We start from the raw sequence: 23,475 nt of genomic DNA, 5'->3' as shown, positions 1-23,475 counted from the left end.
AGTAAGACGCTGTTGCACCTGCGCGCACGGGATCACGTGAACCTTGTGGCGGTACCCCGGGGGATCACGTGTCGCTCGTCCAGAGGGAATGTTTCTGACATCCGCAACTCGGAACCTACGGGATGGGTGTGTGTGGGTCACAGATTTCCCATAAAACCCTGGCAACCCACAAACGTGTCTTTCCTCCACTTGGCGATGTCGCGCGCCTCCCCGTGAGTCAATGAGTAATCGCGAAAAGGCCGAGCTTCCTTGGAGTTCCCCACTTGAGATTCGACGCCGGTGCAGGCGACAGGCAAACTCGTTTTTTGTCGACCGTCCCTGTTCACCGGGGAGGGGTCTTTGTTTTGTGAGTGTGTGGATCTCTGTTTGAATAGCTCTCCTCGGTGTGGGCCTTACGGGTCCAGTGGCATCGTGTACTGGGATGTGGTTGGCACGAGCGCCGGTTGCAGTTGCATCGCCTGCGCATTCGATCGAGAGTTTCGCGACTGGCCGCTTGAAGGGGCGTGCCGCCTTCTGCTGGTGACCATAAGGGTGGTGATGTAGCAAATTAATTGTGAAACTGTGGTTGCGGCGATTAGATTGGAGACCTCCTTTGCCAGTAACAAGATATAGTAATAGGTTTTACCCTTTTAACTGGCACAAAAACTGACACCTTTATTCAAAGGTGTATTTATTCAAAGGTGTGGACTAATCAAATTCAAGGACAGTGCATATTATTATCAGAGTTGTATTTTTGTTTGCATTTTTACTGCTTGTGTTGTGGTTATTGCAGACATGATGCCTTGAATAAAGGTGTCAGTTTTTTTGTGCCAGTTAAAAGGGTAAAACCTATTACTATATCTTGTTACTGGCAAAGGAGGTCTCATAAACTTACACAATATTTTCGGCACTGTATATCGGATTTAGTCAACATATCTTGCCCCATATTTTCTGTACTATGATGTATAAACTCGATCAACATCTCACCACGCAAGCACTCAAAACCTGCATCACAAGGCAGCGCTCATCTCCTATACAGGATACGGTTCTTATCCAGTGCTGGAAATTCCACATTTCCATGACGGGAGTCTATTACCAAGTCACCGAAGCACAAGACAGGGTGCCATGGTCAGCTACCAGGCAGGTGTTCCATCCTACAATACCATGTCTCGCTCGACTCCTCTCAACGCGCACTCTTCCTCCGCCCCATGTATCTATCGTTTGTGTGGTCCATTGTTCGTGGGGTCCATCGGTCGCGTGGTCCATTCTTCGTAGGGTTCCACTGTTCGTGGGGTCTGTTGTTCGTGGGACTCGCGACGCCCTTGCTCCACGTGGCCTCACGCGCCTCGTGTTTGCGAGGGCACCCAAAACGCACCACGTGAAATCATCACGGTGGGGGGGGGGGGGGGCTTAAGAGCCGTGCGGACGGCCGACAGATATCAAAAGACGGTCACTTCGTACACACACACAATCCACAAACAAGAAAGCTCCCGTTATCTGTGTAGGCAGTGGAACTGCATAGGGGCTCCATGCCAAACTACTCGAAGCCACTAGAGCCATAGATTCACACAGTGACCCACACACTCGTATAGTTGCCCATAGACTCACATAGAGTTCCATGTCCAGCGCCGTAGCTATCGGAAGTGCTCGCCCACCCGCTATTGGACATCTGTGATAAAGAGCTGCGTAGCTCATCGGATTCCGCCTGCAGTTTAAATAAATATTCCCATTCTGATCGCAGCTTCGCCGGAGCCTCACAGGGAGAAGGGGTCCAGGCGCTGGACTACAGACGAAGATAATTGTATGGGGGGGGGGGGGGAACCCCACATTGCGTTTCGTGTACCAGGGTCCAGACCCCACGCACGCTAACAGCACGAGCCGGTAAAGTCGCTTACGGACATTTGTACCGGTAAATGTATTTACATTTAAGTAGAACTTCTTCACACGGTACGTAGCCACCCGTGCTAATCCGAGGTGCGGGGGAAAGGACAACAAACTCATTACAAAAAGCAGTTCTCAATAAATCTATATTTATAAGTGCTCCAGTGGCTTCCCAATATCGGAAGGAAGAGCGTTCCAGACGGCTGCAGAAGCGCCTCTGAAAGCGAGAGTCTTTGTGCGAGGATGACCCGAGTTTGCGTGATGATTTGTCCTCCCTGACGAGATCAGCAAGGTGTTGTGGCTCATTTATGGCAAGCACTCTGTGTGTGTAACGAGTGCGATATTAGAATGTATTTGTTCCTCAACTGAAAGCCAATGCATTTCAGTGAGCACTGGACGGGCATGGTCGGATCGTACAGTACCCATCACGTGTTGTTTACATTCCAGTGGGACCGGGAATCACAACAATTTATGAAGAGTGTCGCAGGCTCACTGTCCGACTCTTGTCAGATAGGTCACGGGCTCTTTAAATTAAATACCTTATAATTGTCCATCCAAGATGTTTGACGAGCGTGGAATAGCCCGGCCAAAGATAGCCTCTTAGAGTGGCTTTCTAGAGCGCCCTCTAGTGGAGGTCCCTTCTGCCAGCAGTGGCGGGAGCGGGGCAATCGCAGGGCTGCGCCTGTACCTTCATCTAATTTTCCAGCAGGGGGCAGGGCTGAGCCAGACCCGAAGCGTCGAGTGCACTCGGGGAACTCAAAGAGAGAAAAAAAAACAATGCCAGCGAAAAACTGTCTCACAGATTATCTGAATATTGTGAAGCTAGGTGTGATGCCGCAGCACAATATCCAAATAAATACTTCACGGTCCTTTACGTAACCATAATCAAGCAGCTAATCAATCTTCCCACTGTGCATAACCCCAACCAACCTGTTACTTGGAATAGCCCGAGCTGGCAAACTAGCCACTCGTTTAGCCCAGCTCTTACTGACTTTAACCCTTAACCCACTAGCCAACCAGCCATTAGTTACTACCTTATTCTCCGGATAAGACGCTCTGGAAAGTAAGACGCACCTCCAAACGTTGCGCATCTGGTCTCTCTCACACATACGTACCGGATTATAGGACACACCCACACGTTTTGCTTTCAGCATTCAGAGACTACGGTAGCCCATCCACTGACCCTAACACTAACTCACTACTTTACTAGCCCTCTCACTAACTCAACCCTACCCACAGCACTGGCCCATTACACAACCCCTTCCGTCCTGTTCCTGTCGCCTGGTCCCCTCTGGGCTAAGACGTGGAGTCACGGTGCAGTTGCACTCCCTGCTCTACCATATACACTATTTTAACACTTTTTTAATGTACAAGCTAAGGCCCACTGAGCTATACAGCTCTTTTTCAGAAGCGACCTGGCCACAAATGATAGCTCAACGAAGTGGCTCATCATGTGAAATGTAGAACATGTTTCTAAATGCGGAGGGAGGTGGCGAAGATGTCAACTACCTCGCATGGTATACAGGAGGTCGTGGGTTCGATTCCGACCCCTAATGCATGCTGTATATTTGGAGTTCGCGTGTTCTCCCCGTGGTCGCTTGGACAATTTTTTCCGGGTCCTCCAACGAGAAGCTAAGGCCACGGTACACTGGCACGTGGAACCGACCCCGATTAAAATCGACCCGTATACAGATCACACAATGCGTCAGTCATCTCTTTATTGAGGCGTCTAAGTGGTTACATGCTAAGGCGATAGCGCGTGTTTACAATGCACAATTCCCGTGTATGCGTGTGTGTAAGACAGCACAGGAAGTGGGTTGCTGGCTCTGCAGAGTCGCTTATGGAGTCTGTAAGTCACCGCAACAGGTACTCAGATGCATACCTGGTGTGGTGGGTAAACATCGCCACTAGGGAGACAAAGGTGGTCGGGTACCGTGCCGGCCTCAATAGGTGCTCACTAACAGCACTTTCCCCGACAGTCTGTTGAGGCTAGACGGGCGATCTTTGTCTTTGTGGTATTGCGGGGAGTGTTGATGAGAACCGGTATTGTAGTGCATAGTGCACTCTGCTCCGAACCCGGTGACCCGAAATTGATTCCCACTCTCGGGTAACATCGGCGGCGAATATTTGAACCGGTCCTGGCTGGACCTGCCCGAGGTCGACTCAACCTTACAAAAGCATCCGGTGGGGTGTGTAAACATCAACAGTGGGGAGACAAAGACGGCCCGGCGTTTCGCTGGCCTTCATAGGTGCTTGCGAGCATCGCTTGCCGCAACAATCTGTTTAGGCTATAGGGGGGAGGGGGTAGTGATCTTTATTACAGAATAAAGCTTAAACAAGTGCCGGGTTATTTTTAGATTTTTTTTGGTCGGTAAAATGTATGAAATGTTATCTGCAATCGTGTCCCTCTGTAACAATTGTGGGACCGGACACCTTAATATCATGACATTTGCATGAACCGGAGGAGAGCTTATGGGTTTCTAGATCAACACTTGCACGTGTGACTTTTGAGACGAAACAAATGTTGATGTATATTTTTATTTTGTTGCCTCTGACCGAATCAGCCTTGACACACGGGAAATGGGCACAATTGTAAACCACGCCACTGCCACACCCATCAAAGGCTGAATATATACTACTTAGTATATAAAAGATAATCAAAATACATAAATCCAGGGTATCACCCACCACCTTGGTCGTTTGTCCACATGTTCTTTGCCAAGTCCTGCATTTACCCCCCCCTCCCCTCGATCAACATCAACATCGCAAGTGGATTGTAAACGCCGGCCGTCATCAGTGGCGTTGCTTTCGGGTGTGCGGGCAGTGCAACTGTGCAGGGACCCGACGTGAGCCGGAGGGCCCAAGTGTCAACCACTCTATGCCACTGATCCGTCGTGTGTGCTTGCGTTCTTTCAGCCGCTGCCTTCAAGTGTGTCGGAGCAAAACGAAGGCTGTGGCGCTCAGACTCGTGCATCAAAATCAAAAGGTGGATTCGATTTCGTCGGGACGGGCATTGGACAAAGAAATTAGCGAAACAACAGACGTCAAGAAAATAACCCATCACTTGGTCATTGTGCTTATAGAGGTCAACAATCGATTCACAAACTCCGAGATCTCACAAGCGGTCTCGGCGGGACCTGTCAAACTCAAATCATTAAACACATTTAGAGGAGCTGCCCCCCCCCCCCAACTTCCCCTTGCTATCAGTGAGGTGGTGGCTTCTGTTGCTTAGGCATCCCCAGTATATATTACATGAGAAACGAAGCCCTGAATCGACTGTTAGCCTGGTCCACAGAGCCGAGTTAGGTTTGAGTGGGTCACTGCTGGAACGGAAGAGATTCCTAGTTCCGGCCTCCATGCTGGGAGGAACCAGGTATTTGCCCTCTGGGATTTGCAGGCCTTGGGCCCTTGGGAATCTCATGCCCTGGGCTCTTTGGAGACTCAGACCCTGGGCTCTGGGGAGACTCAGACCCTGGGCTTCTGGGAGACTCAGGATGCGAGCCCTTGCCCATCTTGGATTTAATGCCTTCGCCCGATCTGCGATGTCTGCCACCTTGGCCTGGCCAGCCACCTTGGCCTGGCCTGCCACCCTTTGGGGGCTTTGGGGGCTTTGGGGGGTCGTGATTGGGGCCTCCGGGGGGGGACAGCACGCCCTTGCAGCGGCCGTAGATTTCGGCTGCCTTGGCAAGGATCTGCTCGCGGGTCACGTTGAGGATCTGTTGCAGCTTGGCGATGATGCTGGGCACGGAGTAGGGCGGCTGACCGACGATGTCTGTGAGAGAAAACCGCGGGACGCCATTCAGTGCAATGCACACGCGCGGAAGCTGTTATGCTGTTGCTGTTATTATTGTTGGCATGGGCGCAGTAAACAGCGCAATCCGTGGGGAGAGTTGGGGGGGGGAATAAAAAAGTGGTAAGAGGCCACCCTGGTGAAGCCAAAAGAGGCGGTAGGGTTGGAATTAGTGAGGACGGGTACTCGTGTCTTGTTGACTAGTTCGGGTAAGTGTCAATAGGAGGGCTAGTATTAATAGCTAGTTGGTTGGTTATAGTTATGACCAATGGGAGGGCTAGTACTAGTAGTTTTGCTGGCAAGTTGGCTAGGGTCTAGTGAAAGGCGTAGTATTAGTGGGTGGTTGGCTCGTTGGTTATGGCCAATAGAAGGCTTATTAATTTACGTTGGTTGGTTAGTTATCAAAGTTAGGGTCGGCGGGACGGATTGCACTAATGTATAAGTAGCTAGCTGGTTATGGTTCGGTGAGAGGACTTGTTCAAAGTGTCTGGGTTGGCTAATTGGTTTGGTACGAGGAGGCGCGCCTTGCTGCCTTTGTCTCACCTGCAAAGGAGCAGTTGACGGGCTGTGCAGGGTGAGGAAAGTCGATGCCGCTGAGGTTGCACTTGCTGAAGAGGCCGACCACCCCCTCGACGCTCAGGGAGCCATTGAGGGATCTCTGCACCGCCTTGAGCAGATCCTCCAGGGCCTCTCCCCCACGGCCGTGATCTCCGTTATCTCCGTGATCTTCTCCGCTGTGGTGTCCTGCAAGGCAGGCAGGGCACGGGACACGCGGGTTTATTCGTACGCCGATTCCGATTCGCGGCCTTATCGTGGCCCCGCCGCCGTCACGTGGGAAGCCCGCAGCGAGTGCTGTCAAAAAGGCGACCGAACGTTGACCGTCGACTGGCCGATCAGAAGAGCAGCGTTTGAAGTGGCTACTGCGTGGAGGCGCTGTAGCCGAGGGGATAGGCCACGGTAGATGTGCTACGAGCGTCTTGCTCCTACTGCATCTACTGCGTGGAGGCGCTGTAGCTGAGGAAATAGGCCACTCTACATTTGCTATGAGCGTCTTGCCTCCACTGTACTTACTGGATGGCGGTGCTGTAGCTGAGGGGATAGGCCACGAGGTGGATAATAGATTTTCAGTTTTGTTCATATCGGAAGGTCTTTCCGTCGGGTTGTCCACTGTTAACCTGCCACAGTGTGGTATCTAATCTATCCACCCCAGTGGGATCATGGGTAAAGTAGATCTCTGACCAGGGTTGGAGTTTGCTGTCTATGCATTTCAATGGAGATTATAAAGTCGTTTTTGCGAGTTTCCGTTCCGTACCTGTACGCATGTACACACTATATACAACGTGCGGAGAGCGGTGGCGCAGTGATTAGCGCACTGGGCAATGTGTGGCGAGGGGTCATGAGGGTGATGTTGAGCATCACGTCACCTCTTCTGTAAGGACGGCTTGCCTACCAGTTAAATATATACATCCAGTATAAACAGTATTCACGCAATTTAACCTTGCATATTTACACAAATGCTCGGATATTTTTATCACGGCATGTACAAAATGCCGATGAACGACTTTAAGGAAGGGGTCCGTACAGTGGACTAAAGTAGATAATGCAAGGTCGGACCAAATAGAGGAAGCTGCACGCACACGTGGAGTGGTGGCACAGTGGTTAGCACCGCACTGCACTCCTAGCACATGCCTAGCCTCATAAACAAGCAAACAAAAATCAACTCAACACATTCGTCAATAACGCTGTGTTGCGGCATTGATCATAATCCCCCCCTAAAAAAAAATCGCAAATAGGCGACGTTTCGGACAATGGCCCTTCTTCACAGCGTTATAGAGATGCTTGACAGACAGAGTAGCAGAGATGAGAGCCTTGTTAAGGTTCATTAAAGATTCCTCCGGTCTAAATAAAGATTCTGATTCTGGATGGAGAGAGAGCCAACACATTTCCCAAAGCGAGATTTGCTTTGGGTAACTTGTGTGTGTGTGTGTTCAGGCACACACACAGGCTCACACATGAACTGAATTTAAACAGTCGTTTTGCGAACATTCATGGTATAATTAATTGCTCGTGACGGTCCTGAGTCCGTGTCTGGGTTTTTTGTTTTGTTCAGTTTGATTAGGCTCTGAAATCCGGGAAAAGTGAGTTCAATTCGACGGCTAACAATATCAGCGGCGAGTCAATGCCCACCGACTGACCTTGCCATCCATTAATTACCGTGGCCCCGTCCTGCGCGGTGGTGATGATGATGATGATGATAGTTCAGTGCTTAATTTCATCCGGAACAATCAGGATTGCTGTTACAGGAATTATTTTCGCACGCCTCGTTCGGTTTTGTCCCTAAACCTGTTCACTAAGACTATGTGATTACAGGGTGCAACGATATAGGATTGCTGTATGATGGATTGGCGTGGCTTGTAGGTCTACTCTAGTGGTAGTGCCTTACGCCAGTAATTCCTATTCCGCGCCGGCCGAGCAGCGCCGTGGGAACATATCGGGTGCGAAATGAAATCCGTGGACTTAATTAATCTCGATGCGCTCAATCTGACATAGCATTCACTATTGTGGCCTTGTACCAAATCTATCATGAGCTGCCCAAGGCGGATCGTAGGTAGGTCTGCTAATAATGACGATGGCCAGGTGGTTAAATGGAGTTGCATGGATAATGGTGATGTTGTGTTGATACATATATAGATGATGCATGGATGATGATTATGAAGGTGGTAAGTAAGTATCTGGATGCTGTGACATTGATGGTGGTGATGGGTGATAGAGTTTATAAGATGGCGTTGTATGGATGATGGTGGTGGTAGTAGTAGGTCGTTGATAGACGTAGAGATGTATTGATGATGAAGTGTTGGTAGTGGATAGATGTGTAGTTGATGTAGAAGTCATGGTAGTGATTGATAGTGTATAGATGATGTCTGTATGATGAATAGGTTTATGAATGCTGTTACATTGATGGTGGTGGTAGTTGATCGATGTGTGGATGTTTGGATGACTATGAAGATGTGGGGTTGGTGGTGGCGGTTGAAAGGTGTATAGATGGTGAATTGGTGATGAATACGTGAATAGATGATAAAGGACACATTTTCTCAATAGCCTCTACCCTTTAGAAATAATTAATATAATTATCTCATTACTCGTGCATTCGTTGTTGATCAAAGTGCATACTCTTGGATCATAATGGCACGCTATTGTATCCTTAGAATGATATCAGATATCGTTCTGTGAATGCAATCGAAATACGATACCACCTATAATATCGTCTTGGGATGTTCTTGTTCTCTCTTGCTCTTTACAAATCACACTCCCCTGAGCGTCGCACGATATCACATCACCCATTATTAACGTCGCCAATAATCACGAATGGCTCTGCCTATTTACCGCGTTCTCCGGATCATGACGCACTCACACCCTGGATTATTTCCGCAAATGTTGGAGGCTTAACTCTTTGGTTCTTTCGGTAAAGTCACGTAGAACGAAAATAAATTAAATAATAGAGTACGACGTTTCGATTGCAACACAAGCAACCGTCATCAGGTATAACTAAATTTGAGAGAGAGAGGCCTCGACACAGAGGCATTGGGTCTCTGTGTGTCTATGTTGTGTGTCTCTCTCTGTGTGTCTCTGTGTTGTCTCTCTCTGCTTTTGTGTCTGTCTGTGTTTCTCAGTGTCTGTGTTTTTTTTTCTCTCTCAAATTTAGTTATACCTGATGACGGCTGCTTGTGTTGCAATCGAAACGTTGTACTTTATTATTTAATTTATTTTCGTTCTACGTGACTTTACCGAAAGAACCAAAGAGTAATTCCTGCAGTCACGAAAGCTTCAAATCAAGTTTGTTGGGGGCTTGTCTGATTATCCGGTAGGTGTATGTTTGTCTGTCTATGTGTGCATTTTCTAATATTATATTTGCATAACTCTGTAAATACCGGGCACAAGTTTTGGGGTGCATCTTACTTTCCTGAAGCGTCTTATAATCTGGAGAATGCAATATGACCCCCGTGACACTCTTAAGTCCTATTAAACCTGATTAAATTGTTCAGCACTATTACGCGCCATTAAGCCCCCATTAGTATACACAATATAACTCTATTCATCCTAATTTCTAAAAGAGGTCGATTGTGCCCTCTGTATGTAGAACTTATTTCGTACCGTACGTCGTCAACCGTGCGAATCACACCAAATAATTGGTCCAGTCGGTGTCTCCTGCTCATATTGACGTCTCAAATGTCAGCCCTGAGCCAGTCGCCGAGATTCCACGTTTGTATGCCGAGGCGTCAGTCTCGTCCGTGAGACAAGCACTGTTGAACTCTCACAACACGATGCGCCTTTGTTTTATCGACCCAGGAGGTATATTGATGATGATGGTGGGATGAACATCATGTAAGCTCACGATCGATCCACGAAACAATTCTCTCTCGCGTAGCCTTCCAATACTGTTGGCGAAAGTGTCGCGAGCGAGCCGCTACGAACCCGGCCACCTGGGTTGAATTTTCTTTTCGCGGCTAACACTGGTGGAGATTAATAATAGAATAGCTGAACCGGTCCAGTGCCTTTTCTAGATCGACTCAGCCTCAAACGAGTTACCCGTGCGATCTGTCAACATCGCCGCTAGGGAGACAAAGGCGACCGGGCGCGGTTGCTGACCACCCCACCCTCTCGTCGTGTGCCCTGCCGGCCCTTCCTAGGTGCTCCTCGTGAACAGCACCTGCCCCAAACACTCCGGCGAGGCTGCACGGGCATTCTTCCGTCTTTGTATCTGGGTGTACGTATGGGCGCGCGTGCGTGACTGTCGGTGACCCCAAGGCCGTAATTATAATATATTGGGAGGGACACATAACCCCCCCCCCCCAATATTCAAATATGCTCAAAATGTACCCCCCCCCCAATATATTGCTATAAAAATAAAGTAATAATTGCTATGCTATGCAAATAAAAATAACAATTTGCTAAACCTTGGCCACAATATCTGGACTTGTCTTCATATATCTCAATGCATATATTTCTGTTTGTATGATTGTGGTTATGGTTGTACTTTATTAATCCCTAAACTCAAACATTACATACAATAAAACAAGAAATGGTAAAAAAGTAAAAACAGAGCAATGTAATACAATACACTATTAGACATTATTGTAAAAAAAAAGTCCATTCCACGTGTTAGTGAATTTTTAAAAATTTTAGGCAGGAAATTCGTTTTCAAATTTAGATTTTTTTTCTGGGTGGGGACCCCCCCAGACCCCCTGGAAGTTTTGGTCCCCCCCAATGTTGACTCCATGGCTACGGCCTTGGGTGACCCCTTAGTCCTTACCGCCCGCCTTCGGAGAAGCACAGGACGCGAATCCGCAGAGGAGCAGCAGAACGACGAACCCGCGCAGCATGGCAGCGGTCACTTGGCGCGAGTGTGCAGGAGGGCCACGTGCGATGTGCAGCTGACGGTGGAGCTGACGTTGCTTGAGTCGGGCTACACCGAGTGCCCCGACTTATATACACACGCGCCGGGGGTGGGATGTGTCTGCTAGGGGCGAGGGGTTGGCGAGTGGGCTGGGTTGAGGACTTAATGGTCGACGTTGCACGGGGAGTTCGTATTACGAAATGCGGGTGGGGTGGGGTAAGGTGAAGACAGGTGCTGGTAGCGATGATGATGATGATGTGGGGTAGAAAGGAGGAGACAGAGAGAGAGAGAGGGGGTTATTGGTGTTGAAACCAGCTACGGCCAACGTCGATTGACGGAACAGCGGCGAGCGCTCGGAATGACGGCGACGAGGAAGGAACAAAAGGCGGAGCAAACGCGCGGCCACGGCTGAGCTGACTCTGTCGTTTTTGCGAACAGGACAAAGGGGAGGAGGGAGGGGAATCAAATAGTGCGCTCTATGGGGACGGTGCACCGCGCGCACACAGAGTAAACATCGACGATAATGCAGGGGATGAATCAGGCGCAGTGACAGCATCCCGTGAGACGGGGTGGCATCAGTTACGTTGCGCGGAACAATACAAAGCAAGAGAAAGTGTTCTATCCATCAGCGACCATCACGACGGTGGTTGTTGGACGTTCATTAAAACGATTCCTCTTCGTATTCCGCGATGTTGGTGTCGAGCAGGGAGGTCGGCAACTTGCAACTCTGGAGCAGCGTGCGGCTCTTTAACGGACTGCTTCGTTACGTCGTTTATTAAGGACAACCACCGTCTCGCATTCACCACCACCACGTGGCATTGCGGCTGTTGCAATATTGAGGGGTTTTTTTAAAGGAATTCGAGAAAAATTGGTTCTTCTTGTTATTTTGTTTGGCGACCTCTGGTGCACAGCAACAACGATTTGACTTACACCGAGGTGGTTGAGCTAAATGATTGCGTCAGGAGTAGCGGAGTGGCGTATCGCTGCGATGAAGATGTATCTTTCATGTAGATCTATGGGTGAGCCTAGGGGTCACTATTTGAGTCTCTGGGTCCCAGTGTGAATCTATAGGTCTCTGTGTAGATCTATAGGTATATGTCTTCTTCGTATGGCTAATGTTGGTGTAGAGCAACCAATATAGTCTTACATTGAGGTGGTTTAGCCAGAACATTTCGCCAGGTTTATATCACCCAATTCCATGTCTTTTGAAACAAAATGGTGCATGAATTAAACAATGAGTAATTAAGGTTCAGAGTATATGAAAAAGTAAGTGAACACCTGGTTTAATTAGCTCAATTAAGGGAATAATTAGAATCAGGTGTTTAAATTATTAGGTAGATCTTCAGGGTTGAGTTTGGGAGGCCCCACCCTATATAAAGATCATAAACTTTGCGAGTTTGGTCTTCATCATAGAGATGTGTGGAAACAAGTCATGCCATGATCGAAATACATCTCTAAGGACCTCAGAAAAATAGTTATTGATGCTCATCAGTCCAGAAAGGGTTACAATACCATTTCCAAGGATTTGGGGCTTCACCAATCCACTATCAGACAGATAGTCTACAAATGGAGAAAGTTCGAGACCACAGTCACTCTCTACCCAGGAGCGGTCGTCCTCCCAAAAGAACAAACCGGAAAAATCATCAGGGAAGTCGCAAAGAATCCCAGAGAAACATCCAAGGATCTGCAGGCCACTCTCGCCTTGGCTAATGTGAGTGTTCATGACTCAACTATCAGAAAAACAAGAATGGTGTTATGTTAACGTTGTGTTTGGCGAAAACCGAACACTACTTTCGAACACAAGAACCTCATCCCAACCGTGAATCATGGTATTGGGAATGTGATGGTTTGGGGTTGCTTTTGTGCCTCAGAACCTGAACGGCTTGTCGTCATTGACACAAACATGAATTCCACATTGTATCAGAAGATTCTAGAGGAGAACGTCAGGCCATCTGCCTGTGAGCTAAAGCTGGAGCGATTGTGAGTCTTGCAGCAAGATAACAATCCTAAACATACAAGAAGTTTTTTCAACAGAATGGCTTTAGAAGAAGAAGAATTTCCACATTTTGCAATGACCTATTCAAAGTCCGGACCTCGACCCGATGGAAATGTTGCGACAGAACCTCAAGTGAGCTGTCCATGCAAGGCAACTCTCAAATGTTACCGAGTTGAAGGAGTTCTGTAAGGAGGAATGGGCCAAAATTCCTCAAATCCGATGCGAGAAAGACTCACCAGCAACGGTTACAGGAAGCGCTTACATTTTTTAGTTAAAACTTTCGTGACTGCAGGTAATTCATATTCTTGGTTCTTTCGGTAAGGTCACATAGATAGAAAATACAAATAATAAAATGGTGGGTTTTTTTGCTTTTATTATTTTAAATTTATTATTTTTATTTTATATCTACGTGACTTTACCGAAAGAACCAAGAATAGGAACCGCTTGGTTGCAGTCACTGCTGCTCAAGGGGGTGTCACCAGTTACTGAATCTAATAAGTTCACACACTTTTTCACACATGTTATTGAATGTAGAATCAGTTGAGGGTAACTAAATGTTGAAAGAGTATCACGTGTGTTGTGTCATTTGTTTTAATCAGGCTATCTTTGTCTATTATTAGGACTTAGATTAAGATCTAATAACATTTTAGGTTTGAAATATGCGAAATATGTGAACATCCATAGGGGTTCACAAGCTTTTTTCTCGGCACTGTATAATGGATGATAATACTGATGATGTTGATGGTTGAGCATTATAATGGACAATGATGACGATTGACAATGAAATAGATAACAACTATAACAGGTAACGATTATGGAGCTGTCAATTATGCTCACGTTGATAATTACAATTTCAAATTATAACGGATAATAATTATGGTGAACATTTCAAATAGACGATGATGACGATGATGAAAATTCTTGGCGATTATGATGTACACAAAACTGGATGCTGATGATAAAAAATATATATAATGAATGATCACGATTGACGATGGATAACAATGACGGTGCTGAGTCACTGGCAATTGCAACACGAGGCGAGCACGTGAGAGAGTTGGGGAGTGGGGGGGCGGGCATTGCCGTTGTTGAAACCCCCGGCTCACGCCATCTCCTCGCGCGTGAATGAACTCCGCTGAGAGCTGAGGCCGCCGTCTCTCCATTGTCCCGCGGGCTCGTCATTACATCCACGCGCTGTAAATAGACCTCAGGTGGTGATACCCGAGCCAAGCCGGTAACCAACAACGCAACGCGTACCCTTGTGACGACTCGGATCACCGCACGCCCGCCCGCCCGCCCAACACAGCAACAGCCACGAATTGGCGGTGACGTCGCCACGGCGCTCGTGCCAGGCTAGGTGCACATTGAGGCGCTCGCGAGGCTCGCTGCTGCTGCTGCAGGAGGTGGTCACGGGACGGACTGAGATGATTGCCAGGTGCCGCCGCCACCCTCTGTGCTCCCAACTGTGCCAACCTGCTGCGATTTATCCACCCGGCGCTCCGCTCGTTGTTGTGAGCGTCGTTCCTCTGCCCTCCGCTGCGTTTAAGCCACACACGCGCACACGATCGAGCGGTGCAGCATGAAGTGACGACATTTTTAAAAACACATTTCGTCATATACACTGCACCAAAGGTGGGATTATAAAATATATAATAGGCAACGTTTCCCGTCATGGTCCTTCAAAGCATAGAAGCGTTGTCTGAAAGACCATTGCATGATACGTCACCTTTTATGAATACACATTCATTTCTGACAGTATTATTGCCGAATGTGCTGAGTGTTTTGTTAAGTGCCAATGCAGACTTAGAAAGCAGGAATTCCTTAGTGACGGCTTTCCAGTTCCATCGTTGTTTTGACAGCGTGTTCGTCACGATCGCTACAAGCTGTAAGCTTGCAGTGATTCAGAAATACTTACGGCAGGTCCATGTTCAGTGCACTGCAGTTGAATGGCTCTTCAGTGAATCTTCATTCACACGGGAAGTGCAGCATAGCGCGCTAAAAGAACGATACAATGAACATGCGGAATGCATTTGCAACGTTCTGGAACAATGATATGACGATAATCGTCATATCGTAACAGCCGATATCGTATCGTGCAGTGAGATATCGCGGCCACCCTCGTTTCCGCGATATCTCGCTTGGCGTCTCGTTCGTCATTGGGGTTTCGTTCGCATCGTGTTGTTATTTTGTCTCTTTCCAAGACGTTAACCCGATAGGGCTGTCGCGAAAGCAGATGTCTCAGAACTATTTCTGAGATCCCTCCAAGTGACCTCTTATCTACACAGTATGGGGGACAGCTCTTTGCCACCCGCCCTGCTACAGGGATAAATGTTCATCACATGAATGCCAAACTTATATTTCAACTCTCAGAGGTGGAGTGTGGGCCATGCATATTAAAGTCAGGAATCAAATGTGATATTATTCGACGTGCGTGTGCAGGCATTGGTGAACGGACATAGACCGCTTGTAAACTTTCTAAGCAAACAAAAAAAAACCCTGGATGGTTTAATGACAGGCGGCTGCAACATTTGGATTCGAATCCCACGATTTTAGCGTGGCCAGCTCAGTCTCTAGCACTTTCGAGCCTCGAGACCGCCCCCCCACCTCCCCCTTTTGTTGAGAATGCTACGGTGAAGCAACGCGGATTCTCAAGTTCGCATTGGCGTGACGGTTTTGGCTCTGAATTTAGCAACGTTAACTTGAAAGAGCCTGCATCGGGGTTTTGTTATCCGGTACAATGATCCATATTTAGTTTTGGGTTGGGCCACACATTTACAGGTTTCCCTCGCTCGACGCGGGTAGTGGATGCGTTCCAAAAAAAGAAAAATGGGAGCGCACAAATCGAAATGGAGTAGCTTGGACCTCACGGTCACCTGGCTCACAATGGGACAGCTGACTGGCAAGCAGCCCACACGCTACACAAATAAACGTCCCACGGAGACGCGCATAGCCGCACATGAGTGAATTTAAACCGCATATAGCGAGTTTTCGGTAGAAATAGGTGAGCCGCGTTTACGCGAAATCGCACAAACAGAACCCGCACAGAGCGAGGGAAACGTGTATTGGTATTAACCTCCCACCTCATTTTTAACCTTCTACCTCATTGACCTTAAATTTCGATTTAAAGCTTTCGTGACTGCAATGATTCATCTTCTTTGGTTCTTTCGGTAAAGTCACGTAGAATGAGAATAAAATAATAAATTGATAAAATAAAATAACAATAATATTCTCACGACGTTTCGGCCACAACACAAGCGGCCTTCATCAGGTGAAGGGAGCGAGACTGTCTGGTAGGACAGCGCTGGAGTGAGAGAGCCACGTTCAGATCACGGCTTTTAAGCTGTGTGAGAGGAACAAAGAGCCTTGACGAAGGAATTAGCATAAAATTTAGCATTGAAAAGGCTGAATGATTAGCTTGTGACTGGTCACAGAAATAGCTATGTTAAAAGTTAAAGCATACACATCCGCAGAGGCACCTCTGCGGATGTGTATGCTTTAACTTTTAACATAGCTATTTCTGTGACCAGTCACAAGCTAATCATTCAGCCTTTTCAATGCTAAATTTTATGCTAATTCCTTCGTCAAGGCTCTTTGTTCCTCTCACACAGCTTAAAAGCCGTGATCTGAACGTGGCTCTCTCACTCCAGCGCTGTCCTACCAGACAGTCTCGCTCCCTTCACCTGATGAAGGCCGCTTGTGTTGTGGCCGAAACGTCGTGAGAATATTATTGTTATTTTATTTTATCAATTTATTATTTTATTCTCATTCTACGTGACTTTACCGAAAGAACCAAAGAAGATGAATCATTGACCTTCCACCTCATTAATTTTTGCAAATTATTGTTTCGTTGAGAAAAGTCTTAAGCCACCGTGAGGAGATTTTTCTGGCCAGAATTTGATCGATACATCGGCCACGTGTAAATAATAATAATATCTCTATAAACGTGACAAGTTTGTCAGGTGGTGGAAATAGGTCAGAAAATTAATAATATTAAATTTATTTCGTAATCATATAAACATATCTATAGAGGGGCATATGTAAATTAGAATGATATTCTAGAAGGGCTAGAAATATGTAATTTGTCCAAAAAAGTAATCGAGGTTATATGTTTAAAATGTAGGCTTTCGTGACCAATGTCATCCATAATACACGTTTTTTTTGGGTTAGATCGCACACAGCGTTTACCGAAAGAAAACGCACACTGACGCTTAACTGAATGCAGAGTGACACCATCACCCCGCACAGAAATCCGCTGTCATCAAGACGCTCATACAACGGGCTAAGAAAGTGTCAGATGGTGATAGTCTGAGAAGTTAAATTCAACATGTTAAAGAAGCGCTGCAATTAAACGGTTACAACGATGCACACATCAACAGGGCATTGAATTCCAAAACCAAATCAAATAACACGAGCATTGAAACTACCCAAGTAATAAAAAATATTAAAATACCGTACATTGTGGGAGTAACTGATAAACTAGCCAGATGTTTGGAAAAAAACAAAACATCTGTGACAGATATATAAAATACAGAAATTTATATCTGGTACAAAAGAAATATTACCGAAGCTATCAACAGAAGTTGTGTACCGGATTAATTGCACTTGTGGCAAATGCTATGTTGGGCAAAGAGGGTGAATGATCGGCACGAGATTAAAAGGACATCAAAGAAAAATGAAATACTTCCAAATACAACTGTCAGCAGTGGTAGAACACGCGTGCCAACAAGGACACTCAATTGATTTTGCTAATGTTGAAGTTCTGTGCAAAACTAGTTACTACTGGCCAAGGGGCCGTCTATAAATGACGTCACGAGATTTTTGACGATTTTTGACCCCCCCCCCCCTTCGTCACACGGCGTCACAAAAAGTCAGACTCCACCTCAAATATGACGTCACAAAGCTCTGCCCCCCCCCCCCTAAAAATATAAACATGCTTCAAATCGCTTTAAACTATTGTCATTGTAGTGCATATTTAATGTGGCGCTGCACTCTGATGTTGTAGGCGAAAACATTTATTAAAAAGTCTATTTAATTAAGTAGAACGTGTTGTCTATATTTATTTAAAGTTGCGCATTTTGATGTGACGTCACATTTCTCACCCCCCCCGCCTTCTCTTGAGATGGCACTTTATTGAAGACGCGTTCAAGTGACACAGGCGGAGACCCCCACTGCAACAGCCCCGAGTCTCCCACGGACCGAGGCCACGCCCCCCTTCCCGAACCTTCTCGCTGACTCTGGACGCTCGCTCCACCAGCAGATTCCACCGTCCTCTTCCGTCACCTGACCACGCTCCCTTTTCGAACATTCCCGTAGCCACCAGTCCCTTCGCACTGTAGGATGACTCCCCTGTCATTACCTCCCGTGGCCACTAGTCCACTCACACCGCAATTAGACTCTACTTTCATTACAAATGCATGCCTATACAGGTCACCATACTTCAATAGGGATTACCGTTGGTACGGCTATTTTAGTGCACACAATCGACAGGAAGTACAAGATCAATGGACTTGCATAATGCACATGCATAATGTACGCTGATTACCATATAAATAGCCCTAACGGCAATGGATACCCATAATCATTTATATGCATTCATTAATTCCCCCCCCCCCGCACCCACTTCGCGCAAGGGCTCGCAAGTGATGTCATTACATCCACCCCTCTATTTAAGGAACGATACAGGAGTACTTCTCCACAAATCTGGCTAATGCCTGTAGTTACTGGCAAAACGTCGTACTCAGATTGTAAATGTTGTGGCTTTGAGCTCCAACACACCGGTGTGTTCTGTTCACGTGACAAACCCCGTTACTAATTGGCTGTGTCGGGAGGTGGCGGGTTTAACAACACATTTATATATATACGCGATGTAACCCCAAAAAACCCTGTATTATCGAGAATGTATGCTTAACTGGAAAAGAAAAGCCAACATTTAGAATTGGGCGACCAAAAATCGTGGCGCAGATGTGGATTTGGTTTCACTTACAGCGAGGGCATGGCCAGCCGTGTGTAATCTACATGGCTCGATGCCTCGTGACCAACCCTTACAAATACGAGATGCACCAACGTCAGTGAAGCAAGTAAATCGCCTTCCCTGAAGTCAGACGCTACATCCGAATAGAGCCAAGGACGAGGAGCTACTGGTTCCTATCGCTGTACACACAAAAGAGTGCGTGGCTTATAATGGTGCACATCGAGCCAGACTAAGGCACTCCTTTGCCTTGTATGCAAAAGGTCGTGGCTTCGATCCTGATCTGACACCTACTGTATACTGTATTTAGACTGTGTGTGTGTGTCTCTCTCTCTCCCCGTGGTCGCGTGAATGTTTCTCCAGGTCCTCCGGTTTCCGCTCCACATTTAGAAACATGCGTTCAGAGTTATTATATTTGGTTACTTTAAATGTCCACATGATACGCCACTTGGTTGAGCTATTAATTGTGGCGAGGTCGCTTCTGAAAAAGAGCTGTATAGCCAGTACGCCTTACCTGGTACAATAATGATAGGTAAAAAAATTGGTTTGATGCTGCTATCATTCTTATTGTCATTAAATGACTGCGTAATTTTCCAGAAAAAAACTTGGAAAACCTCAGAGTCTCTAGACTCGTATTCAGTTGGATCGCGCATTGGAATGTTTGTATGGCATGATATGTATTGCTAAATTTGATTCTAAATATATTTTGGCGATAATTAAGGGCATATTAAGTGACTTCGTATGTTGTCGATAATTGGGGATATATTAAATACGTTTGTTAAATTTGTTGTAAGAAAATCGAACATGCATAAATAATCAATCATCGTAACAAATGTGCCATACGAATGCTGCTGAAATTATGCACTCGCAGAATGCCGGGCGGTTGAGGGCCAAGTGGGAACAATTCTCCTGATATTTTTCACGCGGAGGGGCAGATACACGTGAAGGATTACACATTCCGCGGCGTATTTATTTTGCTGCTCATCAGACGAGTGGTCGACACTCAACACTGACGTATTCTGGCCACAATCCCCCAGCCTCACAGCCTACAACACCTGGCACAAGCCCTTCGCACCGTACGCCGACAACCTGATCATCGGAGGTGCGGATCGATTCCATTCCGCGCCACTGATGCTATCCGTGTCCCCCCGATGCCGTCCATAAAACTTGCGTCACGCACGCAAGTCGCCCACAATTGCAGGGCTGACAAAGAACGATATATTTAGAGCATTGTGTTAAGTAATTTTTATTTTTCAAACAATGGACGAACGTTTCATTGGAAACATTTCACAACATTTTAGAATGTTTGACTTTCACACGCAACCATGTGCTTTGGTTATGAATTCACAACGACAAACACCGTGTGGCATGTGAACAGACTGGTGGGGCAAGCGTCGTTAACGAGGAGCCCCTATGAAGGCCGGAACGACACACGATGGGATGGGTGGGTGGCCAGCACCACGCGCGGCCGCTTTTTTGGACCCATTGCTGATATGTACACACCGCATCGGGGTTTAGACTGAGTCGACCTAGCGGAGGTCCACGACCGGTTTAGATAGTCCCCATTGCTATTGGTTCTGAGCGGGAATGGAACTCGGGTCGCCCGCTTTGTAGCGCAGTGCGGTAACCACTGCTCCATCGCGAGGATTTACACCAAGATATTGGGAACATATTCCAGTGGGGCCTTTGCTCAACGCGTTTGGGGATGACATAGACAGCGTGACAAAGTAACACTGCGGTTTCTGGTTCAGCGGCGGCTAGTCACCTGCTTGTCACGCTTCTACCCTAACCACCGTGGTTGGTCTTTATCGTAACCTTCACGAGTTGATTCCTCCACCCATGTTGAAGATTCGCTCTACCAGACGGATTGGTAGACATTAATGAGGATCTTATATAAAATATGAATTTAAAGATGAAGCAATTAAATGTTAATGCAAGTATTAAAATACATTAAATAACCATATTTCCTGACTCATGGGCCACCCTGTATATATATGACAAAGACAATGATCGCCGTATAGCCTAAACAGACTTTAGGAGCAAGTGCTGTTAGCGAGCACCTATGAAGGCCAGCACAGCACACGAGGAGGTGGGTGGCCAGCACCACGCCCGGCCGCCTTTGTCTACACACCGCACCAGGTACTCATTTGTGGCTGAGTCGACTTTGAGGAGGCCACATGACCGGTTCAAATAATCGTCACCGGTGTTGGCCGTGAATCGGACTCGGGTCGTCAGCTTCGTAGCGCAGCGCGCTAACCGCTGTGCCACCGCTCCCCGCCCGTGTGTGTGAGTGTGTACACACGCTGACACGGGGACACATCGCGGTCCTAATGCGTAAGACGTTGCGTAACGTCTCTTTGAGTGTGCTACCTTGCATGGAAACTCATTTCTCAACGCAGATTTGTGATGACATCCGGTGGTCTATTTGTTGTCGTTGCTCGACGCCACCCCGGCACGTTCCCGTGCGACGTGACGCAGCGCTCCTGCTTGCTGCGCGACGCGAAGTCGGGGTTGGTGGATCGCGCACAGACGGAGGCTGGGTGGGCACGCGGCGCACGGGCAGAGCGCGTGCGCTGAGTGAGTGAACGGTGAGATGCAGGCGCCCCCGTCGCAAGGTGGAAATGCAGCAAGTGGATTGTTGGTGGGGTTCTGGTGTGTTTTTTTCTGCAGCGCAAAGTGTGAGCGGTAATCACCTCGCACGCGTGCGGTTTCTCCGGTCACGGTGGCGAGATGTTAACTACCTCGCCTGGCATGCATGAGGTCGTGGGTTCGATCCGAACTCTGACGCTTGCTGTATATTTGGATGTTCTCTCTCTCCGTGGTAGTGTTTTTTTTTTCTCCGGGTCCTCCGGAGTATTTGGCTGCTATACATTTCCGCGTGCTAAGCCACTTCGTTGGGCTATCATTTGTGGCCAGGTCGCTTCTCAAAAATAGCTACATAGCTCAGTGAGCCTTACCTGGTAAAATAAAAAAATAGGTTAGTTTCATATATGATTTAAAATTACAAATTGCCAAAAATGCCAAGCAGGATCCTCTTTACAAAGGGTATTGAGACTCACTGAATTGTTTCTGTATTCACAATTAATTTGTTACCAACACTACATGGTGCTTGTACGGTATTTCTAATTGCTTTACACTTACAGTACATACACGATATTCTTAGATGGAGTGGTGGCGCAGCGGTTAGCGCACTGTGCGGTGAGCCCGGCCACTGAGTTCGTTTCCTATGTTAGGTGCAGTGAGCAATGTTTGATCCCCCTCCTGTACCAACTGGCACAGACCCACGTGGTGAAGTATGGTCAACGCCCCCCCCCCGCCCCAGACACCGCACCCCCCACGAGGGACACGGCATGGGGATGACTTCATCCAGCAGTGGACAGACAAAAGCACTGTGCACCATCATCATTGTAAACGTTAAGTTCACGGTTACGTTTCTCAAATCCCCTTTACCGCCTTTGCCCAACCCAGCAGTATCACTAAGTCCACCACATTTAGTCCGTCGATCGGCGGGTCGCGCGTGTTGGGGTAAAGTGTGGGGGTATCCCCCCCCCCTCCCCCCCGCCTCTTCCAGGACATTTGCCTAACGTGGAAGAGTAGACCAATCTACCATCTACAATCCATCGAGCACCTGCATATGAACGAATTTAATCGCTCCGTCTCCTAAAGGAGTCCGCGTGTTCTCTCTCCCCACGTGGATGTCTCTCCGTGTGCTCCGGCTTTGGCCTTCTCCATATTTAGAATCAACGTGCGTTTAGAGTCATTTGTCTGCTACTATTAATTCCCATGTTTGATGATGATGATATAGGCCAATTCGATGAGCTCTCGTGTGTGGCCAGGCCGCCTCTAAAAAATAGGCCATACCTCAGTGTGCTTTACCTGGTTCATGAAATGAATGGGTTCGTTTTTAGTTTTCCTGCCTAGATGCGGTCCATTCCCAGTGGAGGCCCTTCCGTCGGCATTGGCATGAGCAGGCACTTGCGGGGCTGCGCCTTTACCTCGTAAATGCACTAGATTCTAGCTATTACGCGCGCGGTTAGAATTGCAAACACAATACCCTGCAATGTCTACAAAGTGTCGCCTGTTGCTTGCTGTTGGACAAAGAGCAGTGACAGAATGCACCTGGTTTTTATTTGCACCTTGGATTTAAGTTGCGCTCCGCAAACCGACTCCGTACACATACAAATAATTAACGCGCGCAGTGCCTGTCAGAACACTGCACATGCCATGTCTGCATACGCGCATATCGGGTTACCGCGATATGGCGACACCACGATATAAGTTCCACGATAATCGTACAATACCTTGCCGATCTCGTCAAGGAGCACAGACCATCACGCGAACTGCGGTCATCCTCGCATCAGCGGCGTTTGGCTCAGCCATCAAACTAAGGCGGTCACCGCATCGCGCGGCACTTCCAGATGCGCTTCTGCGGCCGTCTGGAACGCTCTTCCTTCCGATATTAGGAA

General features: G+C 47.5%; 1 protein-coding gene across 1 annotated transcript; it reads right to left on the bottom strand.

Annotated features, from left to right (window-relative positions):
* Positions 1 to 4,833: 4,833 nt before the first annotated feature.
* On the bottom strand, positions 4,834 to 11,129 carry LOC116947800 (uncharacterized). The gene is made up of 3 exons (XM_032963958.2): positions 10,962 to 11,129; positions 6,194 to 6,394; positions 4,834 to 5,632 (listed from the first exon to the last, which is right to left on the bottom strand). Exons 1-3 carry the CDS (start codon positions 11,029 to 11,031, stop codon positions 5,202 to 5,204), a joined length of 702 nt encoding a protein of 233 aa, XP_032819849.2. The 5' UTR covers positions 11,032 to 11,129; the 3' UTR covers positions 4,834 to 5,201.
* Between the last annotated feature and the right edge of the window lie 12,346 nt (positions 11,130 to 23,475).

This window comes from Petromyzon marinus, chromosome 31, assembly GCF_048934315.1.
Source record: "Petromyzon marinus isolate PM22_M1 ecotype Great Lakes invasive population chromosome 31, UKy_Petmar_22M1.pri1.0, whole genome shotgun sequence".
Taxonomy (NCBI): domain Eukaryota; kingdom Metazoa; phylum Chordata; class Hyperoartia; order Petromyzontiformes; family Petromyzontidae; genus Petromyzon; species Petromyzon marinus.
The sequence above is the reverse complement of the archived record's forward strand: the minus strand, read 5'-3'. Positions and strand labels throughout refer to the sequence as shown.

Coding starts and splice junctions, on each gene's coding strand:
- LOC116947800 (XM_032963958.2), bottom strand. CDS start 11,031: ATGCTGCGCGGGTTCGTCGTTCTGCTGCTCCTCTGCGGATTCGCGTCC. Junction 6,395..10,961: donor TGCTTCTCCGAAGGCGGGCG/GTAAGGACTAAG, acceptor CCTGCCTTGCAG/GACACCACAGCGGAGAAGAT. Junction 5,633..6,193: donor CGTCAACTGCTCCTTTGCAG/GTGAGACAAAGG, acceptor TTTCTCTCACAG/ACATCGTCGGTCAGCCGCCC.